The 20,636-nt window shown below is 35.1% G+C and overlaps 1 protein-coding gene across 7 annotated transcripts in view; it reads left to right on the top strand.

Annotated features, from left to right (window-relative positions):
• ank2b (ankyrin 2b, neuronal) overlaps positions 1-20,636 on the top strand; it is an 86,915-nt gene that overhangs the window by 20,077 nt on the left and 46,202 nt on the right. For 4 of the 7 annotated variants that reach the window (XM_047815556.1, XM_047815558.1, XM_047815559.1 and 1 more), the window contains exons 3-18: positions 4,263-4,361; positions 7,327-7,425; positions 7,519-7,617; positions 8,337-8,522; positions 10,343-10,366; positions 12,076-12,174; positions 13,832-13,930; positions 14,893-14,991; positions 15,345-15,542; positions 15,795-15,893; positions 16,674-16,772; positions 16,877-16,975; positions 17,243-17,440; positions 18,518-18,616; positions 19,106-19,204; positions 19,350-19,547. In XM_047815556.1, the coding sequence (XP_047671512.1) occupies positions 4,263-4,361; positions 7,327-7,425; positions 7,519-7,617; positions 8,337-8,522; positions 10,343-10,366; positions 12,076-12,174; positions 13,832-13,930; positions 14,893-14,991; positions 15,345-15,542; positions 15,795-15,893; positions 16,674-16,772; positions 16,877-16,975; positions 17,243-17,440; positions 18,518-18,616; positions 19,106-19,204; positions 19,350-19,547 (1,893 nt within the window). Of the gene's footprint in view, positions 1-4,262; positions 4,362-7,326; positions 7,426-7,518; positions 7,618-8,336; positions 8,523-10,342; positions 10,367-11,394; positions 11,404-12,075; positions 12,175-13,831; positions 13,931-14,892; positions 14,992-15,344; positions 15,543-15,794; positions 15,894-16,673; positions 16,773-16,876; positions 16,976-17,242; positions 17,441-18,517; positions 18,617-19,105; positions 19,205-19,349; positions 19,548-20,636 lie in introns of all 7 variants that reach the window. The other 3 variants (XM_047815557.1, XM_047815554.1, XM_047815555.1) reach the window with 1 other exon arrangement.

The raw sequence follows: 20,636 nt of genomic DNA on the forward strand, positions 1-20,636 counted from the left end.
TTAAAAAAAAAAAAAAAAAAAAGAAAATGCAAAAATCTTAAAAAAAAAAACGTTTCTTGTAGCATTCGTTCTTATAGCATTATTTGAGATACATTTGACTGACTCTGTGTTCAGTGTTCCCTTCATATATGTTGTATAGGAGTACGAGGAATGCAATCATCTCACTAATATTGTAAACTTTTTTACCAGTACACTGGTTCTCCACTTTGCAGGTAGAATGGGAATCTACTTAAATCTACATTTTCAATCAGTAGAAACAAATGAATTATTTTATCGCTGCAAGTCTGATATAAAATTATTCAAGACACTAAGGCTTTCAGTGTGAGATGTTTTTAACTCTGTTCGGTAATCTTGCACACAATTTTAGTGATTGAAATGAACACCTTCACATTTTAAGTGCTTATGAACAAGCACTTGAGGCATCTCAGAAAGCAAAAATAGCTTTAATATCATATTTTACTAGTTTTATATTTGTTTATATGTTTTGGAACTTTATTAATATATCGATTAATATGCTAGGCAGAAACATAAATACTTAAAATAACTACAAATTATTAAACTGCTCAATGTCTACTTTCATATGAGCTACTAATCACCACTGTGCAGATTGAAATGAGAGAGAAATTTTATGATGCCATAACATGAACACAACTAAAACAGGTACACATTATATTTTCTGAAACTGATAAAAAGTTAAATTATTACAACTACAACCAAAATGATAAGGGAAACTGGGACAGTAGTTCTTCCATTAGATGTGTAAAGGCCCATGCATGTTGTTTGTATTCATATGTATCTTGTGTATTTGACCATTTGTTCTTTTCCATTCACTATGTGTGTGGGTGGTGTCCTTGTTCTGGCCAAGCATTTGAAACACTAGAACCATGACCTATGTGGAGAGATAATTTAGTCTCTAGTGAGTGAAAGACTCACATGCTGCACTGCAAAGGCTCAGTCAGGAGAGAATGAAATAATTAGTCATAAAATTAAAAAAATTAAGTGAATGCAATTCATAATGAGAGAGACATTTGTTTTGAAATTTTGAAGCTCTGAGATGTTTGAATTTCTTAAGGCAATTAAATCAGAATATTTGTTTGCCTACAAATGAATGCAAAATGTCTGATTCAAAATGAAAAATTATTTTAAACAATTTATTATAAACCTAATGAATGAAATACTACTCTCCAGGAAATAAATTATTTAGAAATTTTCTCACCTGTCCTCATCATGTCCAAATAAAGATTAGGAAAAAATTTACAAAAAAGATCATGCAATTGAAAACGGAATTTCCCCCCCCCTTACTGCCATTCATTCCTATGGGCTGATTTATAAGTCATTGCCTGTGACTGTGACTTATGATTCATGTCAGCCATTTTGATCTATAAATCCTGACACGTTCATCTATGTGCTCTGTGCTGTAGCAAATTAATCTCGGCTCACAAATCCAGAAAAGTATATATCTTTACCTCTAGCTATTTTGGGGTTTTACACAGGGACTAAAGCCATCATTATTACCACCAACACGTCACTTATGTGTACAGTTCCCCTAAAAAATGTACAAAATATTCATCATGTCATTATTAGAACTGTACACTAGGTATACATCTTTCTTGTTATATATCTGTGTATGTTTATAACATATAATTATAGTTTTATTAAGATATCTGCTGTATATTTGTCAGTGGCTAAAGTCAGTCATTCAGGGACTATTTGATTATCTCACCCTAATTAAACAGACAACAAGGAACATTGTGATAAACCAGTTCTCCTCAATTATGTAGCATAACAGAATAAGCTTTCAGTAGGTACATGGTAATCAAATAGAGTTTTTCAGCAGGTGCTCTTCAATGCTTTGGTCTGGTGTGATTAAACTGCTGGGTTGCTGCTGGTGGCTGAATGTAGGACAGAGTGGGGGTGTAGGCAGAGAGATGGATTAAGTGCCCCTGTATGTGAGCAGCAGAGATCCTCATAAATTTTACCAACCTACAGTATAGCAGCACTCTCAGAGGACAGTTATAGATTAGAAACATTCTTTAGAAACATTAGAAACAGATGTATGCACTGTTTTGCATTTTCCTATACAAGGAATTTGCTCTTGAATTGACAATTTACATAAAGTATGAACGTTATCCCATAAAAGAATTCTCATACAGTTGCTTTTGTTTTAGCAAAACAGTGCCTCAATACTGTACATATGATCAAATCATCTTCCTGTTTTCCTGTGTTCTTAATTTTCTGCTTCTAGCACATCTGATGATGTGATTCTTTATTTATGGATAAGAAATATGCTATATGGGGAGATGTGATCACGTGACTGTCCCATCCCTGGTGTAGTCTCTTGCTGTTATAATAACCTCCACACTTCTCCGAAGGCTGTTCACTAGATTTTGGAGCATGGCTGTAAAGATTTGTGCATTGTTTAGATCAAAAACTGGTGTAGGATGAGGAGGACTGGGGTCTAGAGAGTCTTAAAGCTCATCCCAAATGTGTTGAGGTTTAGGCTCAGTGCAGGACATTCGAATTCTTCCATTGTCATGCTGTAATACGTTTGGACTTCTTAGTACCTGTGAGGGAAATTGTCATGTTACAGCACACAGACTTAGACAACTGTGTGTTTCAATCTTTGTGGAATGGGTTTATTCTGTACCATATAGGTTTGATTGTCATGTGTCCACATACTGTATTTTTATATAGTTTAATCTGGTAATGACTAATAATCCTGCTAAATCTACATTGAGTAGCACATTTATACACAAGCCTACACAAGACTGTTTGGTAATAGGCATCAATGATCTTTATCACTACTTACCTTATATTATAACCTGGTATAGCTGTCATTATAAAAGCTTCTTTAATCAGTCTTTGGGATTGTGCTTTGTTGATTGATTTTATTTTATTTCTACTGCTAATGCGTTTCCAAAGTATGTAGAATAAAGATTTAGAGAAAAAGCAACTTCTCCAGTGCATTCTGTATTCCACATTTTTGAGAAGACTTACACAAGGCAGTTTAATAACGTGAGCATCAGCGGTCAGGTGGCATTGAATCAGCAGCCTGTATATTTCTCAGGGGAGGTTAGGAGAAAACCAGATAGTAAATCTGGATGGAAATAAAATCCCAGTGTAGCGCTAACAAATGATGGAATTACCTCAGGAGCCCATGGAAATATAATCCAGTCTGAATAGGGCTATGTTGCAACATAAGAGGGAAGACACGTCAATTAGAATTGGATTAGCAACAGTGTCTTTGATTTTCTGGAGCATTCAACTCATCTGCCATTTTAGTCAGAGGATTTTCTAGGGTCAAAAAAAAACATTGCTCTTATCATGAGGCATCAGAAAGTTCTGGATCATATTTTGAGTACATTCGAAACTGCTATACATATTTTGGTCTTGATAAAAGATCAGGCTTTCTGCCTAGAATATACTTCGCACCTCAGATTCTGTAGGAAATTGGCTTGAAAATCTTCCTACAAAGATCACAATTTCTAATTAGTCAGTTTAATAAATGCAGTCATTTTGTCAAACTATACACTACACATTAAATGCATATTAACTACAAACTCACTGCACTGTAAATATACACAAACTACTCAGTAATTGCACACTAACTACAAACTAACTAACTGTGACTTCCTCACCCAGTGAAACAGTCACTCTACAGATTTTTGTACAACATTTGACTATTTTCAGCAACTCTTCATAATTAATATTGTTTGTGAAATCTGTTATAAATTAACAAGTGAACTGACCCATTCTGTATTCACTAAGTACTTCAGTACTTTATTCAGAGGTTTCTAATTTCTATACAGAATACATGACAGTTCGACTGAATGAGCATTTGTGGTACATTTTTAGGGTCTTTTCTTTTGTTGAATTTAAAAAATAATAATTTATATGAACATATATCATGTATTTTTTGCTTGGTATAAGTGAGACTTTGTATGACACTTTATTACACAACTTGGGTGTGGGGCTGCCAGATACAGTGACATTGCCAGTTTTATTAATATCTTGAATGAACTTTTTAAAATCCTTTGGCAACTCCCTGTGCCAAAATGACACAGCATAAATGGGATCATCCATATCTGCTTTGATATTTATATCAAACCTCCTCTGTGTAGTAGTGTCATATGGTCTTCCAGCCAGGAAGCACTTTGGGGCATGGATGAGGAGGTGCACAGATACTCACAGATTTCTTTTTGAACCTCTCTTTTGTTTTGTATGCTTGTGCTTGATTCCTGGCTTGTTTTTTGTCTCTACAGAATGGACTCAATGCTCTGCACCTGGCCGCTAAGGAGGGGCACATGGATCTGGTCCAGGAGCTGCTGGATAGAGGTGCCGCAGTGGACTCTGCAACGAAGGTGACTTCTTCTTGAAGCATAATAAATTATTCTAGGATTTAGTGTGAGAGAAATGAGAAGAGCTTAATGCATGCTGTACTTTTGTTGAGGTTTGCAGTGTTCTCTGCTATACGGGTAGGCTCCTGAAGCAGCAGTGTTTTGACAGTCAGAAATAACTAAACCTGGCAACCACATGAAAACAAACTGACTACTCACTAGATCTTATTGGGATGTGTCATATAAGCACTGATCCAATGGAATGAAATGGGCCTTAGGGGAATACCATTATTCTTAGGATAATCAAATAATGCAAAGTTTAATTCTGCCTTAATGTTGCATATCACATTAGTGACTTGACTTATCTAAGCAGTGTAATTTTTTTTTCTCACCAAAACTAAACTATTTCAGGAAAGATCATGTATTTCATGTGAATAAGAATGATACTGTATGTTCTTTATTGCTAAATCTTACATAACATTTGGTTAAAAAATGACACAAAAGTTTCTTTAATCAACTCACTTCCTTTTTAAAGAGAACTAACGTTATTCAATAAAATAGATTTGGATCTTGCTTTATTACTGCATACTAAGGACCACTGATGTTCACTGACATTAAAATCATCATTAGTCACTAACAGAAACACTGTCCTTAAAATGAGTCGTCAGAATAGTTCATAGATCATAATTTGAATAAATTACAAAGAATAAATTGACTTTCTAAAATGATCACACGTGGTAAAAACACAGTTTGCTGAACAAAGCACTACACACTAATTGCACACTAACTACAGTACATACTAACTGAGAAGTAACTACACACAGATTTTAGACTAACTGCATACTAATAACACACAAACTACACGCTAACTGCAAACTAACTGAACACTAACTACAAGCTAACTGCTGTGGTACCAAACTATACACTTACACATCAACATCAAATTAACTACAAACTAACTACACAATATCTGCATGCTAGCTACATACTTGCTAGCTAAGCATGATATCCTTACTCAGTCAATGTCATGCTTTGCTCAAGGGTGGATTTTAACAGACAATATTTTTATTTTGTACAACATTCAAAAATTTCCAGAAAACCTTCATAACTGACGTTTGTAAACACTGTTATAAATGAATGAGTAAACTGACTCTTTTCTCATTCACTTCAAGTACTTCATTATTCTGTGCTTGCGTTCCGTTACTTCAGAAAGGCAAAGGCCTCTAATTACTATGCAAAAAGCATCACAGTTAAAGTGAGTATGAACCATATGGCACTGATTCATCTGATAAATTTGCCTTCTGATTGGATGGAGTGAACGGATTGTTCGGCTATATACTCGTGTAGCTTTTGTACAGACTAAGCAGAGTCAACAAAAACTGCTCATACCTCATTACCTTTTTTAAGTTGTTTGTTATTACTAATATTACTTGTTATTGGGAAACCTACCCCAAGTTGTTGAATAGTAGACTTTATCTTAATGACTATAGTTTGAGAGACTACCCTCTTATCTTGTCTGAGATCTCATGCTCAATATACACCACCCATCTTTGAAAAAATATATAGTTTCTTACAATATGATATTTAATATATTTTTATTAATATTTAATAGTATATATTTAATATTGAATAGTGTCTTTAGTAATCCTAAGAGTAGTTTTTATAAGCATATGTTTATCACAGTCAAGTGTAACCCACTGAACCTAATACTCATGTCACATGATCACAGACTAACCTTCGTCACTGCTCTGGAATGATGGAGCCAGACAGCATGGCCAGAGATCATCACTCAGAAATGACTTGCTATCTCAAGCTTGGGAATCTGACACTCTTTACTCTCCCTTAGCCACCACAGTGCAAAAAGTGGTTTTAGATATCTTGTGATGAAACACAATCCCAAATAATACTATGTTGACAGCACATGCTCAGGCATATAACCGTTAAGCTTAGTTTGTGGAAATCATTAACCTTTAACTCAGTCACTCACTCCCATGCACACACACACACACAAACGCACGCACTCACACACACAAACATACAAAGATATCCCTGATATTCTTCTGTTTAATTGATAAATCGTCTTGTTTCTCTATCCCTATCTTTACAAGCTGTTCTAATTAAGACCTTTTTTCCAGACTATCATTAATATATTCCATCATGGGGAGTGTGCTGATAAGAAAATTTAGCTTTAAATCTCTCACACTGGATAATAAGTGCCGTCTAGCTATGAGCATCATATAATCGTGCAGTGATGCACTTTATTCCTGTCCTACCAACACATAGCATATATAAATAGCTAATGTGTGTATGTATGTTTGTACATAGTGTATTGGTGTACAAAACCATGGAAATGCAAGTTGATAAAACAAATCTTAAAAAAAACAAAATCTTTAAATCAAATTTTTACTTAATAACTTGCTAATTCATTATATTCTAATTATTTTAACATATCATTATCATTTCCCATTATTTAATTTTAACTTGTTTAAGGTCCCTAAAACTAAAATCTACAGAATTATTGCATAATAGCCGTTACATAAAGTAGCTGACTTATAATTGGTAATTCACTTAAATGGGCTTAGTTCTGATTGTTTTTTTTTTTTTGGTTTTTTTTGACTCCTAACCCTCAAATGGATGAAATACTATACTGGTTATTATTTTTTAATTCTGGCCTTTAATATACTGGAATTTAATATACAATAACCACTGAATATGATCAAACCACTGAATATGAGAGGACGGTGGAGGTCATTGGAGAATATCCACACTGAGTCTAGCTATCAGGGAGGCTAAAGTTACTGTACTCAAACAACCACAAAAGTGCTCAGCAGAAAAGAGTCAGAATTCACCACACTGTAACTTGTTACAACATTTACAACATGTAATATTAAAAAATATTAAACCTATTAAACAGAAAAGCTTTGTTTTTGGTAATAATTGATATGATTTAAAAATCAGTAATATACAACTATATGTGCTTGCCCAGCAGAAAGGAAACACAGCTCTCCACATCGCCTCTCTAGCAGGTCAGGGGGATGTGGTGAAGACCCTGGTCAAACGTGGAGCAGACATAAATGCACAATCACAGGTGAGTCTGGCGTTTAATGACTTTTTTGATGAATTGTTTTTGCTGATAGCTGTGATAAATAAAAGGTAAATATTGTGTGTCATTATGCTACAGAATGGCTTCACTCCTTTATATATGGCTTCCCAAGAGAACCATTTGGATGTGGTTCGCTACCTTCTGGAAAACGGAGGAAACCAGAGCACAGCAACAGAGGTATGTAACAAAAAATGAACAAGCAAGTTACTTTAACTTGGCTTGTATATTGTTCAACCATGCTAACCTTGTCAGTGAAATGTCTCTGGACATTTCAAAAGCCACTTTGACATTGTTAAGCAATTAAAAAAAATTATTCACTTAATTATAAAACAAATTATTCTTATTTTTTCACATACAGAATGGACCATGTTTAAACGATATATCTCATTTCTGGTCACTTGACCCATAGAGACTAACAGCACATAAATCATAAAAGTGAGTCATTAGAATAAATTATCTTTGCAATTTATTGGTTAATACAAAAATAGTTACAGAAAGCAAGGATATCATTCAGTCAGTGTCAGCAAGGATACAGTTACTACTGGCCTTAAGACAAAATACAAACTTTGGAAACCACCAAACTACTTGTTTTTTCTACAAGCACAGAGATGCTCCTGGTTAAAGAATAGTTATTTTCAACCTACCACATTTTGGTAGCAGGAATGATAGACGCAAAGGAACTGGATTTGGGTCAAGTTTTACATGTATGTAAAGAAACACAATGAAAGAAAGAAAGAAAAATCAGTTCTGTGTTAAAGAACTATTGGAACTTTTCATTCCATATAAATATAATATAAATACAGCTACATATGTCTTCCAACATTTCTATGACTAAAAAGATAAGAAAAATATACTGTATTGAATTCAACTTGGTTAACACTATATCATATTTGCAGGATGGCTTTACTCCTTTGGCCATTGCCCTACAGCAGGGTCATAATCAGGTTGTCTCCATCCTCCTGGAGAATGACACTAAGGGGAAGGTGCGCCTTCCTGCCCTGCACATTGCAGCCCGTAAGGATGACACAAAATCTGCTGCCCTGCTACTCCAGAATGACCACAATGCAGATGTCCAGTCCAAGGTAGAGAAACGAGTAACACAAAATGAACGAGGCTAATGAATCACAGTCCATTTTTGTGTTGAATAAAAGAGCAATGTTCATGGTTTCACATTTTATTCTCTTAGGTGTTTCTATTGCCTTTCTATAACTCTTAGGTGTTTCTATTGCCATCTTGTCCATTGCTCTCTGACATCTCTCCTGTTACTGTTGTGTAGCTCTTGTAGGAATCTGATCTACAGTGCTACAGTATTTTCCATCATTGTTCCCATTGTGTATTCCATGTTGTCTCCATCTCTCTTTGTCTCTCACAGTCTCAGTGTGCCTGTACGCTGTGTCTTCATCCTGATGCTATCCGGGTTCCTCTCTTTTCTTTATCATTCCATTTGTCTATACGACTATAACTCGATATCAACTATATTTTAGTTGTGCACACTTTTCTTTTGAGAAAAATCCATATAAATATGTAGCCTCAGCATGAGTTCTCTGTAAAGGTTATGAAAATATTTTTACTTAAAAAAAAAAAAAAAAAAAGAATGCGTGCATGTGTTGATTTAGATTTACCCATTTTTCTCTGGAAATTTCTACTGGCTCATCCGAGGCCAAAGGAAATGGGCAATAAAATAACTGTCTATTGCTTTTGTACTGTATAAGCTTCAATTTCTGCATTTATCTTTGGTATTTTATCAGCCTCTAGTCTTCTGGGAAGACATTCCAATAGGTTTCTTTAAAAGTCTGCCTACAAGAGCATTAGTGAGGTTGGGCTGTGATTTCAGGCGAGGAGGCCTGGTGTCCAGTCGGTATTACAGATCATCTAAAAAGTGTTCAGTGGGGATGAGGTCAGGGGCTTATTACAGTATGCCTGAACAGGTTCTTAGTTCCATTGCAGGAAAATTGTAAAATTAGTGGATAAGACATCCTGTACAATTGTCTGCTTTCATCTTTGTGGGAACATATAATGTACATCCCCTTAACACTATTAACAAAAACAATTATCACAAACATGAAAAACATCAGAACACTTCTTTGTACTGTCCCTTGCGTGTGTAATCAGACCAAAGTTTCCAATTTCCCATTTAACAATAATTTCATTAAAACCACACTAATTAATCAAACAAACAAAATATTAAATCATATGATTACATCATATCAATCACTGATATCCATAAATCAGCAAATTCTTGAATTTGTCTTTGATATACTGACCGGTTTGTGTGTTCAGTATTCTGTACATTAGTGGCTTGTTTTAAAATGAACAGAGATTAATACATATGAATCATTTTAGAAAAATGCATTGAGCAAGATTTTGAGCTCAAGCATATGAGGATGTTGTAAAGTTTTAACATGTGTATTCCTGCATCTATTATCTGGAAAATTCTGCCTCAGAGAGAATAACAGTGTGAACTGTACTGTATAACTAAAGTAAACAGTCTTGTACTGTAATGTGTAACCAAATTGGAGACACTGTGCTTATTGCACAACATTTTAAAGTCCTTTGTATTTAATTTAGACCATAAGTTTTCAGTCTGGTTTAAATGCAGGCAGAGAGGTTGTCAATAAAAAGGATTTTGTTTAATGATTCACGTTTGACCTTCTTGCAGAGGCAGCTAAGAGTATTTGACCTGCGAATACAATATAACAGAAAGAAAATGTACAGAAAAGAAAAAAGAAAAAATTACATAAGAAAAAAACATAGCAACAAATTACATAAGGAAATAAGCATAGCATTCCAAAGAAAAATGGTGTATTATATGCATGCAGAACATGAATACACTTGTGTATTCTATGTACAGTGTGTGTGTGTAATAACAATGCTTCTCCCTTCACATACTTCGCTGCTACAGATGATGGTCAATAGGACTACTGAGGTAGAGATCTTTTTTGTTATAAATATTTTTCGTCAGGTTTTGTGCTTTTTCTTTTAACATGTTGTTTTTGGGTTACACTTATTGGTATTGCATGTGGAATTATTTTGGTTACTTTTTCTTATATTATGTAATATTTGTGTGACATTTTTATGACATTTGTGTGACTTGCTTCTTAACCATTTTATTATGTGTCAGTCAGAGTCACTTTTGGGTTCACTGAGTTGCAGTATGAAAATTATTTCTATCATTTATCATAACTGTGCATGCCTGAAACATAACTTTGGTTTTATGCTGCCATGGTTATGGATATTCATATGCCTATATGCTTATGTTACAAACTTGAGAATGGAAATCCTATAGACCGTGTAGTCTGCATCCTCTAAACGTGTGTAATCTTCTCTCTCATGGATTAAGATTAATTTATCTCTAATGAAACACACAAACGAGATATTATCAATTTTACAACTTTACAATAGGCCATATTAATTTAAAGGATCTTTGAAAACTGAAGTAGCTATATATTGAAAGGAAAACCGGGCAACCAGTTTAATCATTGATGCTTGTGTTCTGCTTAATATAATAATTAAACACGCTTAATACGATTTATTGCTTTATTTTGTAATCTTTATCAACAGCACTATTCTATACTGAACATGTACAGCATGTATATTTATCTCTAATTTGTACAGCAGATTTTTAGCAGGAAGCACATATATTAATATTAATAGAAAAATCACACACTAGAAGTGCAAAATAAATGTGCATGAATATATGATTGAACTGTTTAAAATAGCCACACTCTGGCATGACTTATTTTGCATGCTAAGCATTTCTAAACATCTGTAAGCAGTTTGGTTGTGATTATCTGATTATTTTCGGATATTTCAATGCATAGCATGATGCGCTATATACAATAGATTTTTTATTTTATTTTTTTGCACCAGCTTTGAATGTGTATCACATAGTCAATATATCCTTCACATTTTTGTAAATGATGTTTTCACATTAAATCGGACCGTGACTTTCAGAATGGAAAGGTAAGGCCAGAGTTTCACATTCTTCAGATTGCTCAGCCAATCTCTATCTTCTCATATTCCTAACCTGAATCGGTTCCTGGCATAAACTAGCGTGGGATAATGCTCCTTATTGTTTTTATTTATTTATTTTGGATATCTTGTTATTCTGTGGATTCTTATTTCTGTTCCTTTCCTGTCCTTTGTTCAACAAAACTGTACGTTTCAAAAATGTATCTGTATGCCCTTGTTTTTATGCTTTTTCATTTTGCATGTCTGTGACCTCTAATGTCTCTGTGTATGTGTGTATATAAATGGGATCTTTGCATTTTTTACGTTTCATTTTGTTTTCTACTCCACATTTATAGGACTGGATACCTTTACTGAGCTTCCTGTAAAAATGTCTTTTTGGTTTAATTTTCTGATATGTGATGCCATGTTTGACTGCTGCATGCCACTACAGTAGATAGAAAGTGATGTCAGGGATTCAATTCTTCAAAACAAAGCCCTTTTTTGTCAATAAGTGCAGATTTGAAATGCTGTTGGGTATAAAATAATGATTATATAACAAACGGGGACAGATACAAGCTGCTCTCAGATCAGCACTTACTGGCAGTGTGGCTTTGAAGCATGTGTTTAAAGTGGAGTGTTAAGTGGTGTGTTCCTATGTTGCCCTCTTCCCCCCCTGTGTTACAGAGTGGATTTACACCACTGCACATCGCAGCTCACTATGGGAACGTGAATGTAGCAACTTTACTACTAAATCGTGGAGCTGCTGTGGATTTTACTGCAAGGGTATGTATTGGAATGCCGTGTACGCGCACACACACACACACACACACACACACACACACACACACACACACACACACACACACACACACACACACACACACACACACGCACATCCAGATGCAAACATAAACATTCACACATGCTTTCTTTCTGATTAAAAGGAATATTAGAAATGTTTGGAAATGTAAGGCCTCAGCATGGCAGAGTTGCAGAGTTTGCAGATTTTCAGTGAACATTCAGCCATTTCAGTCAGGACCACTTGAGTCAAAATAAAGACAATTCTTTGACATATATTTAATTTTTTTATTTGCAAGCTTATAAAATTTATATTTGGTGGTATGGCTCTGTTCTGAATTCCCCATCCTTTTCATGAGCTCCATGAAAGCTAGTCAGGGAACAGCAGCAGCTTCGAGGGGGGACAATCTCCCATTAACTGGGAAAGCAGCCAGACAAAATCCCCCCATTTAGCCTGCATCAGTGACAACAGAATGACACTGATTAAGTTAAACACAAAGTTTCAAGGAGGAGCTAGGGGAGGAGGTGCGTTGCAGCAATGCAGAGGAAACAGCCAAGCAGACAGACTGAAAAAAGCATTTAAATAGGGAAATATTTTGTGACGTGGGTGGAAACAGGGGAACCCAGAAAAGAGCTACACAGGCACATAGAGAACAGGCAAAATTTCACATGAACAGAAAGCCAGGTTCAGGGGACCGGCCACTGTGCCTACATGTTTGTTTGTTTGTTTTTATTTATTTATTTTCAATGAAATTGAACATTGTTAGGTAATAATAATTGTTGCAAAAAATGGCATTGTTAGGCTAAGTTAATCATTAGTGCTAATTTCTGTTGATTTATTTCTATATTTCTTTTACATTAATAGGTTCATAGTTTTTATGACATATATTTTATTCATATCATATAAATTATACTTTTGTTTTGTTAAATGACTCATGATTTCACTTCCTAACAATCATTATTGTTTTTCACATTTTTATTTATATGAAAATATATATATATTTATATTTATTTTATTTATATCATTAAATCATATAATGTATTTTAAATTAATAAATAACTGTTCATAAATTCATCAGCTAGCCCAGCAACTTGCTATAGCTGTAGTTATAGCTCACCTGTGCTGATTTATGTCTGCTTTATAAGTTTAAGCATAAACATAACAACTCATCAAGCATTTTTTTCCAGCTTGTTAAACCTACTCGTCTGAGAAACTACTGCAATTCAAAATTAAAAACAGCTACTGATCTGCAAACACCCCTATGTTTGCAGATGATTTGCAGTTTGATTAAAGATGTTCTGCATTTCTTTGGAATGTTATTACTATTGTTATTGCTATTCTGTGTCTGCCGATGATTCTTTTGTGAGGATGATGTAGGTTTTATAACTGTAACTCCTATTCTTTTAAATACTACTTGAGCCAGAGTTATTTATTATTATTATTATTATTATTATTATTATTATTATTATTATTATTATTATTATTATTATTATTATTATTATACACTGGTCACTGTGAACTTTGATTATATGTGAGTTGATGTTGTTGATTATAAAAAAAGCAGGCATTGTTTAATGTGGACTCTTTTGCAGACCTTCATTAAGGTTATGTCTCTGATTATTTGTATCTTATTTTTTGCAGAACGGAATCACACCATTACACGTGGCGTCGAAGAGGGGAAATACAAACATGGTCCGGCTGCTATTGGACAGAGGAGCCAAGATTGACGCCAAAACAAGGGTGAGTAGCTGTTGTGTCTGGTAGATGTGCTGATTTGTCTGGTAGGGTAGAGAGTAGAGTACTTTATTAGTCCACAAGGGGAAATTTGGTGTCACGGCACAAGGGCCACAATTAAAACTAGTACTTAACACAAGAGAAGCACAAGAGCAGGAAGTGCACAATATTCTCACAAAGTAGCACAAATTAGAAAGAATGGATACATATACTGTATACATACCCGTATAAGTTATTTAAATATATGAGATTTCTGTACAGATTTACTTGAATGATATTTGTCTACCTTTTTAACTACAAATTAATAAAACCATTTTAATGCTACAGTTTATTTCATATGGTGGATTTGGTGCTTACCCTTGCAAAGTGCTAATTATAATGATGAGCTAACACACTGTTACACAGCGACAACATTCTTTAGGGACAAACACACAAAACAGGTCAGTTCATTTAAAAAAAATACATAAACAACAACACAGTCTTAGCAATAACAAACTGGCCACTGCATTGAAAACCATGCTGGATGAGTACATCAGGTAGATAAAAACAAACATCTATCGAATTGATTAATTGTTCTGGTAATTAATTGAATAGATAAATTAATCTGGAGTATAGAGACTACCAGAGAAATAGAGTTGTGACTACAACAACCAAACCCTACAGTCAGAAACCTAAACACTCTGTTATTTTTAAATGACACTGACAAGAGACAGTTTAGAGTGTCCAAGGGCAAGGTTTTGTGTGTGTGTGTGTGTGGGGGGGGGGTGGATGTAGAAAAGAGAGAGACCTCTGGCAAGTGGGTCATATCCAATGGTGCATTGAAATGAAAATGCTTATTTGATGTGTATGTGCTGCTTGCTCTCTCTCTCTCTCTCTCTCTCTCTCTCTCTCTCTCTCTCTCTCTCTCTCTCTCTCTCTCTCTCTCTCTCTCTATTAATCTCTCTCCCCCTCTCTGTCCTTCTCTGCAGGATGGCCTCACACCTCTGCACTGTGCGGCCAGGAGTGGACACGACACAGCGGTGGAGCTCTTGCTGGAAAGAGGAGCTCCAATTCTGGCCAGAACAAAGGTATATATTAATACACACACACACACACACACACACACACACACACACACACACACACACACACACACACACACACACACACACACACAGAGCTATAATTTCAGTATTATTATCTGTTACAAAACAGGGTTTTTGCTGTTAACTTGTGTATAACTGTAGCTGTATATTACAAAAGCCAACCATAATTAATCGTCTTAATCTTCTTAACCAAGAAGCAAATGTCTTGACAATGTTACTGACCCCAACAGATGAAACCTCTCATGTGCACATAGGCAATTTTACATAGCTGTGGTTTGCAGGATGATGTGTGTGTGACTCAGTCTCTCTTTCTCTCACTTCTTGTCTCCAACCAGAATGGCCTGTCTCCACTCCATATGGCAGCACAGGGTGACCATGTCGAGTGTGTTAAACACCTGCTGCAGCACAAAGCGCCGGTGGATGATGTCACGCTGGACTACCTGACTGCACTCCATGTTGCCGCTCACTGTGGCCACTACAGAGTCACGAAGCTTCTGCTTGACAAAAGGGCCAATCCTAATGCTCGGGCACTGGTACCATTCCTATTGCCTATTCACCCTCAGCCCTGCTTTATTGTCTGTTTAATTATATGAGGATGATGGTTGTTATTATTATTATTATTATTATTATTATTATTATTATTATTATTATTATTATTATTATTATTGTTTATTACAATACCCAAGGTTTTTGATTAATTAATTAATTTAGATATTAACTTACTGAATATTCATAGTTAATTTTTTTTATGGTACATTTCTCGAACCTGTCTCTTTACTTCCCAGAACGGCTTTACACCTCTTCATATTGCCTGTAAGAAGAACCGAGTGAAGGTGATGGAGCTTCTTGTCAAATATGGAGCTTCCATTCAGGCCATCACTGAAGTACGAACACACAGATTCACTGTAAAATATACAATGCCCGTCAGAATTATTGGCACCCTTCAGAAAATCGAGAAAGTAATTAAAAAACAGTAAATTTAGTGTGTCTACCATTTCTGTATTGATTGAGAAGCATGTTGCTGAAAGCTCGATCTATGGTCTGGTCTACGTAAATATTTTGGTCTTTAGTGAATTTTATGAAATTTCAAAAGGAATGTGGCATTTAACAGTTTCATTTGAAAGAACAAAGGACTCCTTTACTTAATTACTGTATACATTCATTGTTTCAGACATGTGGATATTTTTGTTTGGTCCTAATTATGCTTAATGGCATTGTGTGGCATGTCGGTTTTAATATCCATTGTCAATAGTCATTATGTGCAGTTCAATAATTATCATAAATTTATAATAAATTTGAAAGTTTTTTCCCAATGTAAAGAATGAAAAAGGAATTTTACATGTTTTTAAACTCTAAATTATACCAAAAACAACCATGGCTGAAGGTCACTGGTGACTGAGAACAAATGAAAATATGTGTCCAATTCTTTTATTTTATTTAAATATTCCATAGGTATATTAATCACTTTTGCACAAAGTTTGAAAAGCAAAACAATTGTTTAGAAATGTAGCTCTACTGAGAGTTTGGAAGTAGTTGAAGTTTTCTTATTTGACTGAAAAACCTGATTTTGTTATTTTTTATATATGAAGGGAGGCAATAATTTAGGTGAATTTGTATTCATGTGACCTTTCCTTTATATGCTACCTTTTGCTTTCTTTACCCAGTCTGGCCTCACCCCTATACACGTGGCAGCTTTTATGGGCCACCTCAGCATTGTTCTGCTGCTGCTTCAAAATGGAGCTTCTCCTGATGTCAGCAACATAGTGAGTACTGTTTGTGTGTGTGTGTGTGTGTGTGTGTGTGTGTGTGTGTGTGTGTGTGTGTGTGTGTGTGTGTGTGTAATTAACAAATGCTTTTTTTATTGTAGCGTGGAGAGACAGCACTGCATATGGCTGCTCGAGCTGGCCAGGTGGAGGTGGTGCGATGCCTACTAAGAAATGGCGCAATGGTAGATGCAAGAGCCAGAGTAAGAGACGCACACACGCACGCACACACGCGCAAACACACGCGCACACACACACGCACGCACACACACACATATCACTAAAGTTGCATATAAGAGCTGATATCTGCCCTAATGTGTATACAGTTTCCCAGTTTTATAAACCAATAAAGAATGCCAGATGCTTCTAAAGATTGCACATTTGTATTACTTTGAATTTTCTTATTTATATTAATGTATTGGCTTTTATGTGTCATTGAACTCACCATTGCATCTTCTCCACTCTAATAGGAGGACCAGACTCCTCTACACATTGCATCGCGGTTGGGGAAAACAGAGATTGTCCAGCTGCTCCTGCAGCATATGGCACATCCAGATGCCTCTACAACCAATGGCTACACACCTCTGCACATCTCTGCTCGTGAGGGGCAGCTGGATGTAGCATCAGTACTGCTTGAGGCTGGAGCTTCTCATTCCCTTCCAACTAAGGTGAGAGACGAGCAGTGTGTAACTCATGCCTGGAATTTATCCTTTCTATCCTTGCATCCTGTTTTAAACACATTAGAATGAACCCAATATCCTAGAGACCATTTAGCTGCAATTAGATTTTTTTTATTACACGTTGGTACATAAAAAAAAAAAATCAGTCTCCTTAGTGTTTACTTTTGCATGAAACCCTTTTTTTTCAGAATATCTTTTGTGAAATCCAGTATCTAATTTTTTTTATTCATGTTTGCATTGAGCCATAATTTTATTTTATACCTGAAAGCTGTCAGGAGATGTTGCTAATTTATCTAAAATAATTGCAGCTATGACAGTAGTGCAGCTGTAATTCAAATAAAAGCTTCATATTAATGTGTAGATTTTAATACACTATAATTTCTATAGTAACAGCTCATTCATAGGGGCTCTTTGTAATATTGTAAAATTTACAGATGGAGTCTCCAGTGTGAGTGATTTTTGTCAGTAAATTTATTATTATAAATGTAAAGCAAGTAAGGGGGAGAGAGAGAGAGAGGCTGGAGATGGAAGAACTTATATAGTTGATTTAAAATAAGATTTAAAAATAAAAATAATATAAATTAAAACTCGTAATGGTTGTTTATTTGCTGTGTTATAAGAGATATAATACATTGAACACAAGAGATATATAACACAAGGATTCTGCTTCTTTGTTGTTGTTGGTTTCTCACACTTTAGTGACAGGTACTAGTCAGGTATAAACATACAATGCATACAAAGCACAGACATTGTCAGCTGATTTACATGAACCACACACATTAATAATCACAACCCAGGTACACAATATAAATAATTGTAGAATCGTATGAATGTAGAATTGTAGAATAAATAAACAAAGAATCTTTCCATGTTCATTCCTCATTAGTATTTAAACTCTAGTGATTGGAATGGCAGGGTTATTGAGAAGGTCTTCTTTCTGTCAGAGCTGGACTAAACATGATGATCATGTGACTTCATGGACACACCTTTTTCTGAGATAAGTTACTGACTAACTAGCACCCCCTGCCGTGCATAATTGAGAACTTTTTTTTTTATCACTTTCAGAAAGGGTTTACTCCCTTACATGTTGCATCTAAGTATGGAAGCCTTGATGTGGCAAAGCTCCTGCTGCAGCGTCGAGCCCCTCCGGATGCATCTGGGAAAGTAAGAACAACATTCTCATGCTACCTTCTAGATGAGACTAAAAAGTACCTTTCCAAAGTGACTTTTATTTTATAGCTAACAAATTATCAGCTTGGGATTTGAGATTGCACAAAAATATTTGAATCAATCACTTTTGATTTAAATGTTGACTGAATGTTAGAAACAGAGACTTGCTATATAATTTACATTACGGTGCTCTTGTCCATATTCAGTAGAGCCTAATTATTAATAATTTGTTTCATTTGGTGGTAATACAATCTTATATCAAATAATAAATTGAATATTTCTGTTTTTTTTTCTTTAATAAGAAACCAGATAATAGCTCCTGTCACGCTTGCACTTTGATCTAAACAATAACATTTTTATATGATTAACACATTAACACTCTCTAGTAACACAGCTCTTACATAAGCATTTGTATCTGTTTTAATGATTTTGCCCTTCTAACAGCTCCTTCTAATCCCTATGCACTGACCCTCATTCTTATAGAACGGTCTCACGCCTCTCCATGTCGCTGCACATTATGATAACCAGAAGGTGGCACTGCTGCTTTTGGATAAAGGGGCTTCCCCCCACGCCACAGCCAAGGTGAGAGAGTGCGCCATCATGGGCTTTTTGCTTAACGTTAGATGGCGGTTTGCTTTCTGCAAATCTCTATCTCTGGGGCTCACTCATCATGAACTCTCTTAAGGTTCTGTCTCTAATTCCATCTCTATGTTCTCCGCCTTTGCAGAATGGATATACTCCTCTCCACATAGCCGCAAAGAAGAACCAGATGGAGATTGGCACTACTTTACTGCAGTATGGGGCAGAAACCAACATCCTGACCAAGCAGGGGGTAACGCCGCTTCACCTGGCCTCTCAGGAGGGCCACAGTGACATGGTAGCTCTGCTGCTGGAGAAAGGGGCCCACATCAATGTGCCCACTAAGGTGACTTGATTTAAGTACATATGGAAAATATTGTCAATCACAGTATTGAATGTTTAATTTTGGGTTTGTTGAAAAATAAAAAAACTGGGAACTTATTACGTTGATTTACCTTGAAATGTCAAATCTGATTGGTCAGTAGGTGCTGATTTTTTTTTTCTTTTTTTTTTTTTTCTTACAAATCACAGATTTCGATTTTGTGCATACACTTCTTCCATTACAATATACTGTATGTCCATAAGGACAAGGACTTGTATTTTAGCCACTTCACATAATATAAGCCTTATAATATATATTGTGTTATTTAAGTAAAGTAGAACACCTGTTTATTAATACGGTCTTGTTCTTTTTATTGAACATTTAATCAACACGTCGGAAAGGACTGTTAGGTATTAGTGCTACAAACCGAGACATTCCACAACACTACAAACTGTTAAAATTGTTTTACTACTTTCTTAACAAACCAAGTATTAATACTGCTATACTGGTAATAAATAAACCTGATGGTAATGACCTAATTAATATTGATTCATTGATAATAAATGAGCCAAATAATGAACACTTGCATAAAACAGTAAATTCTTCACCAATATGTGATTAATTGCTAAAATTCCTAATCAAGACCAAGTGCTATGCTCCGACCTGAGTTCAGTTACTCATATTTATGGTTTATTATTCATAGTTATTCATACACATGGTTCGGTTTGGTTCAGAAAATAACAGGAATATTTCATTACTAAACAGAATTTGAATAAAAACAGCTCTGGATTAATTAGCATTGAACATTTCTAAAAAAAAGAAAACAAATCAGGTAATGAACTACAGTATGAGAAATACAGGTTTGTCAGTGCAACCTGAACAGATGGCTAATCACAATAGTCATTAATATGGCCATTAGACAGGCTCAAAAAGAGTGTCAAAAATAAGTGAGATTTAATTAAAGGTATTAACATTTTATATACAGTTAGTTCAGTTAAAATTGTCATTATTTGTGGATTGAGGATTTGAAATGAGACCCTCCTCAAGATTAATGTGCGCAACATGGCTATACTAATTCTTTTGGATACTAAATATTTGTTGCATTTTAAGTAA

The sequence above is a fragment of the Tachysurus fulvidraco genome, chromosome 1, assembly GCF_022655615.1.
Source record: "Tachysurus fulvidraco isolate hzauxx_2018 chromosome 1, HZAU_PFXX_2.0, whole genome shotgun sequence".
Classification (NCBI taxonomy): Eukaryota; Metazoa; Chordata; class Actinopteri; order Siluriformes; family Bagridae; genus Tachysurus; species Tachysurus fulvidraco.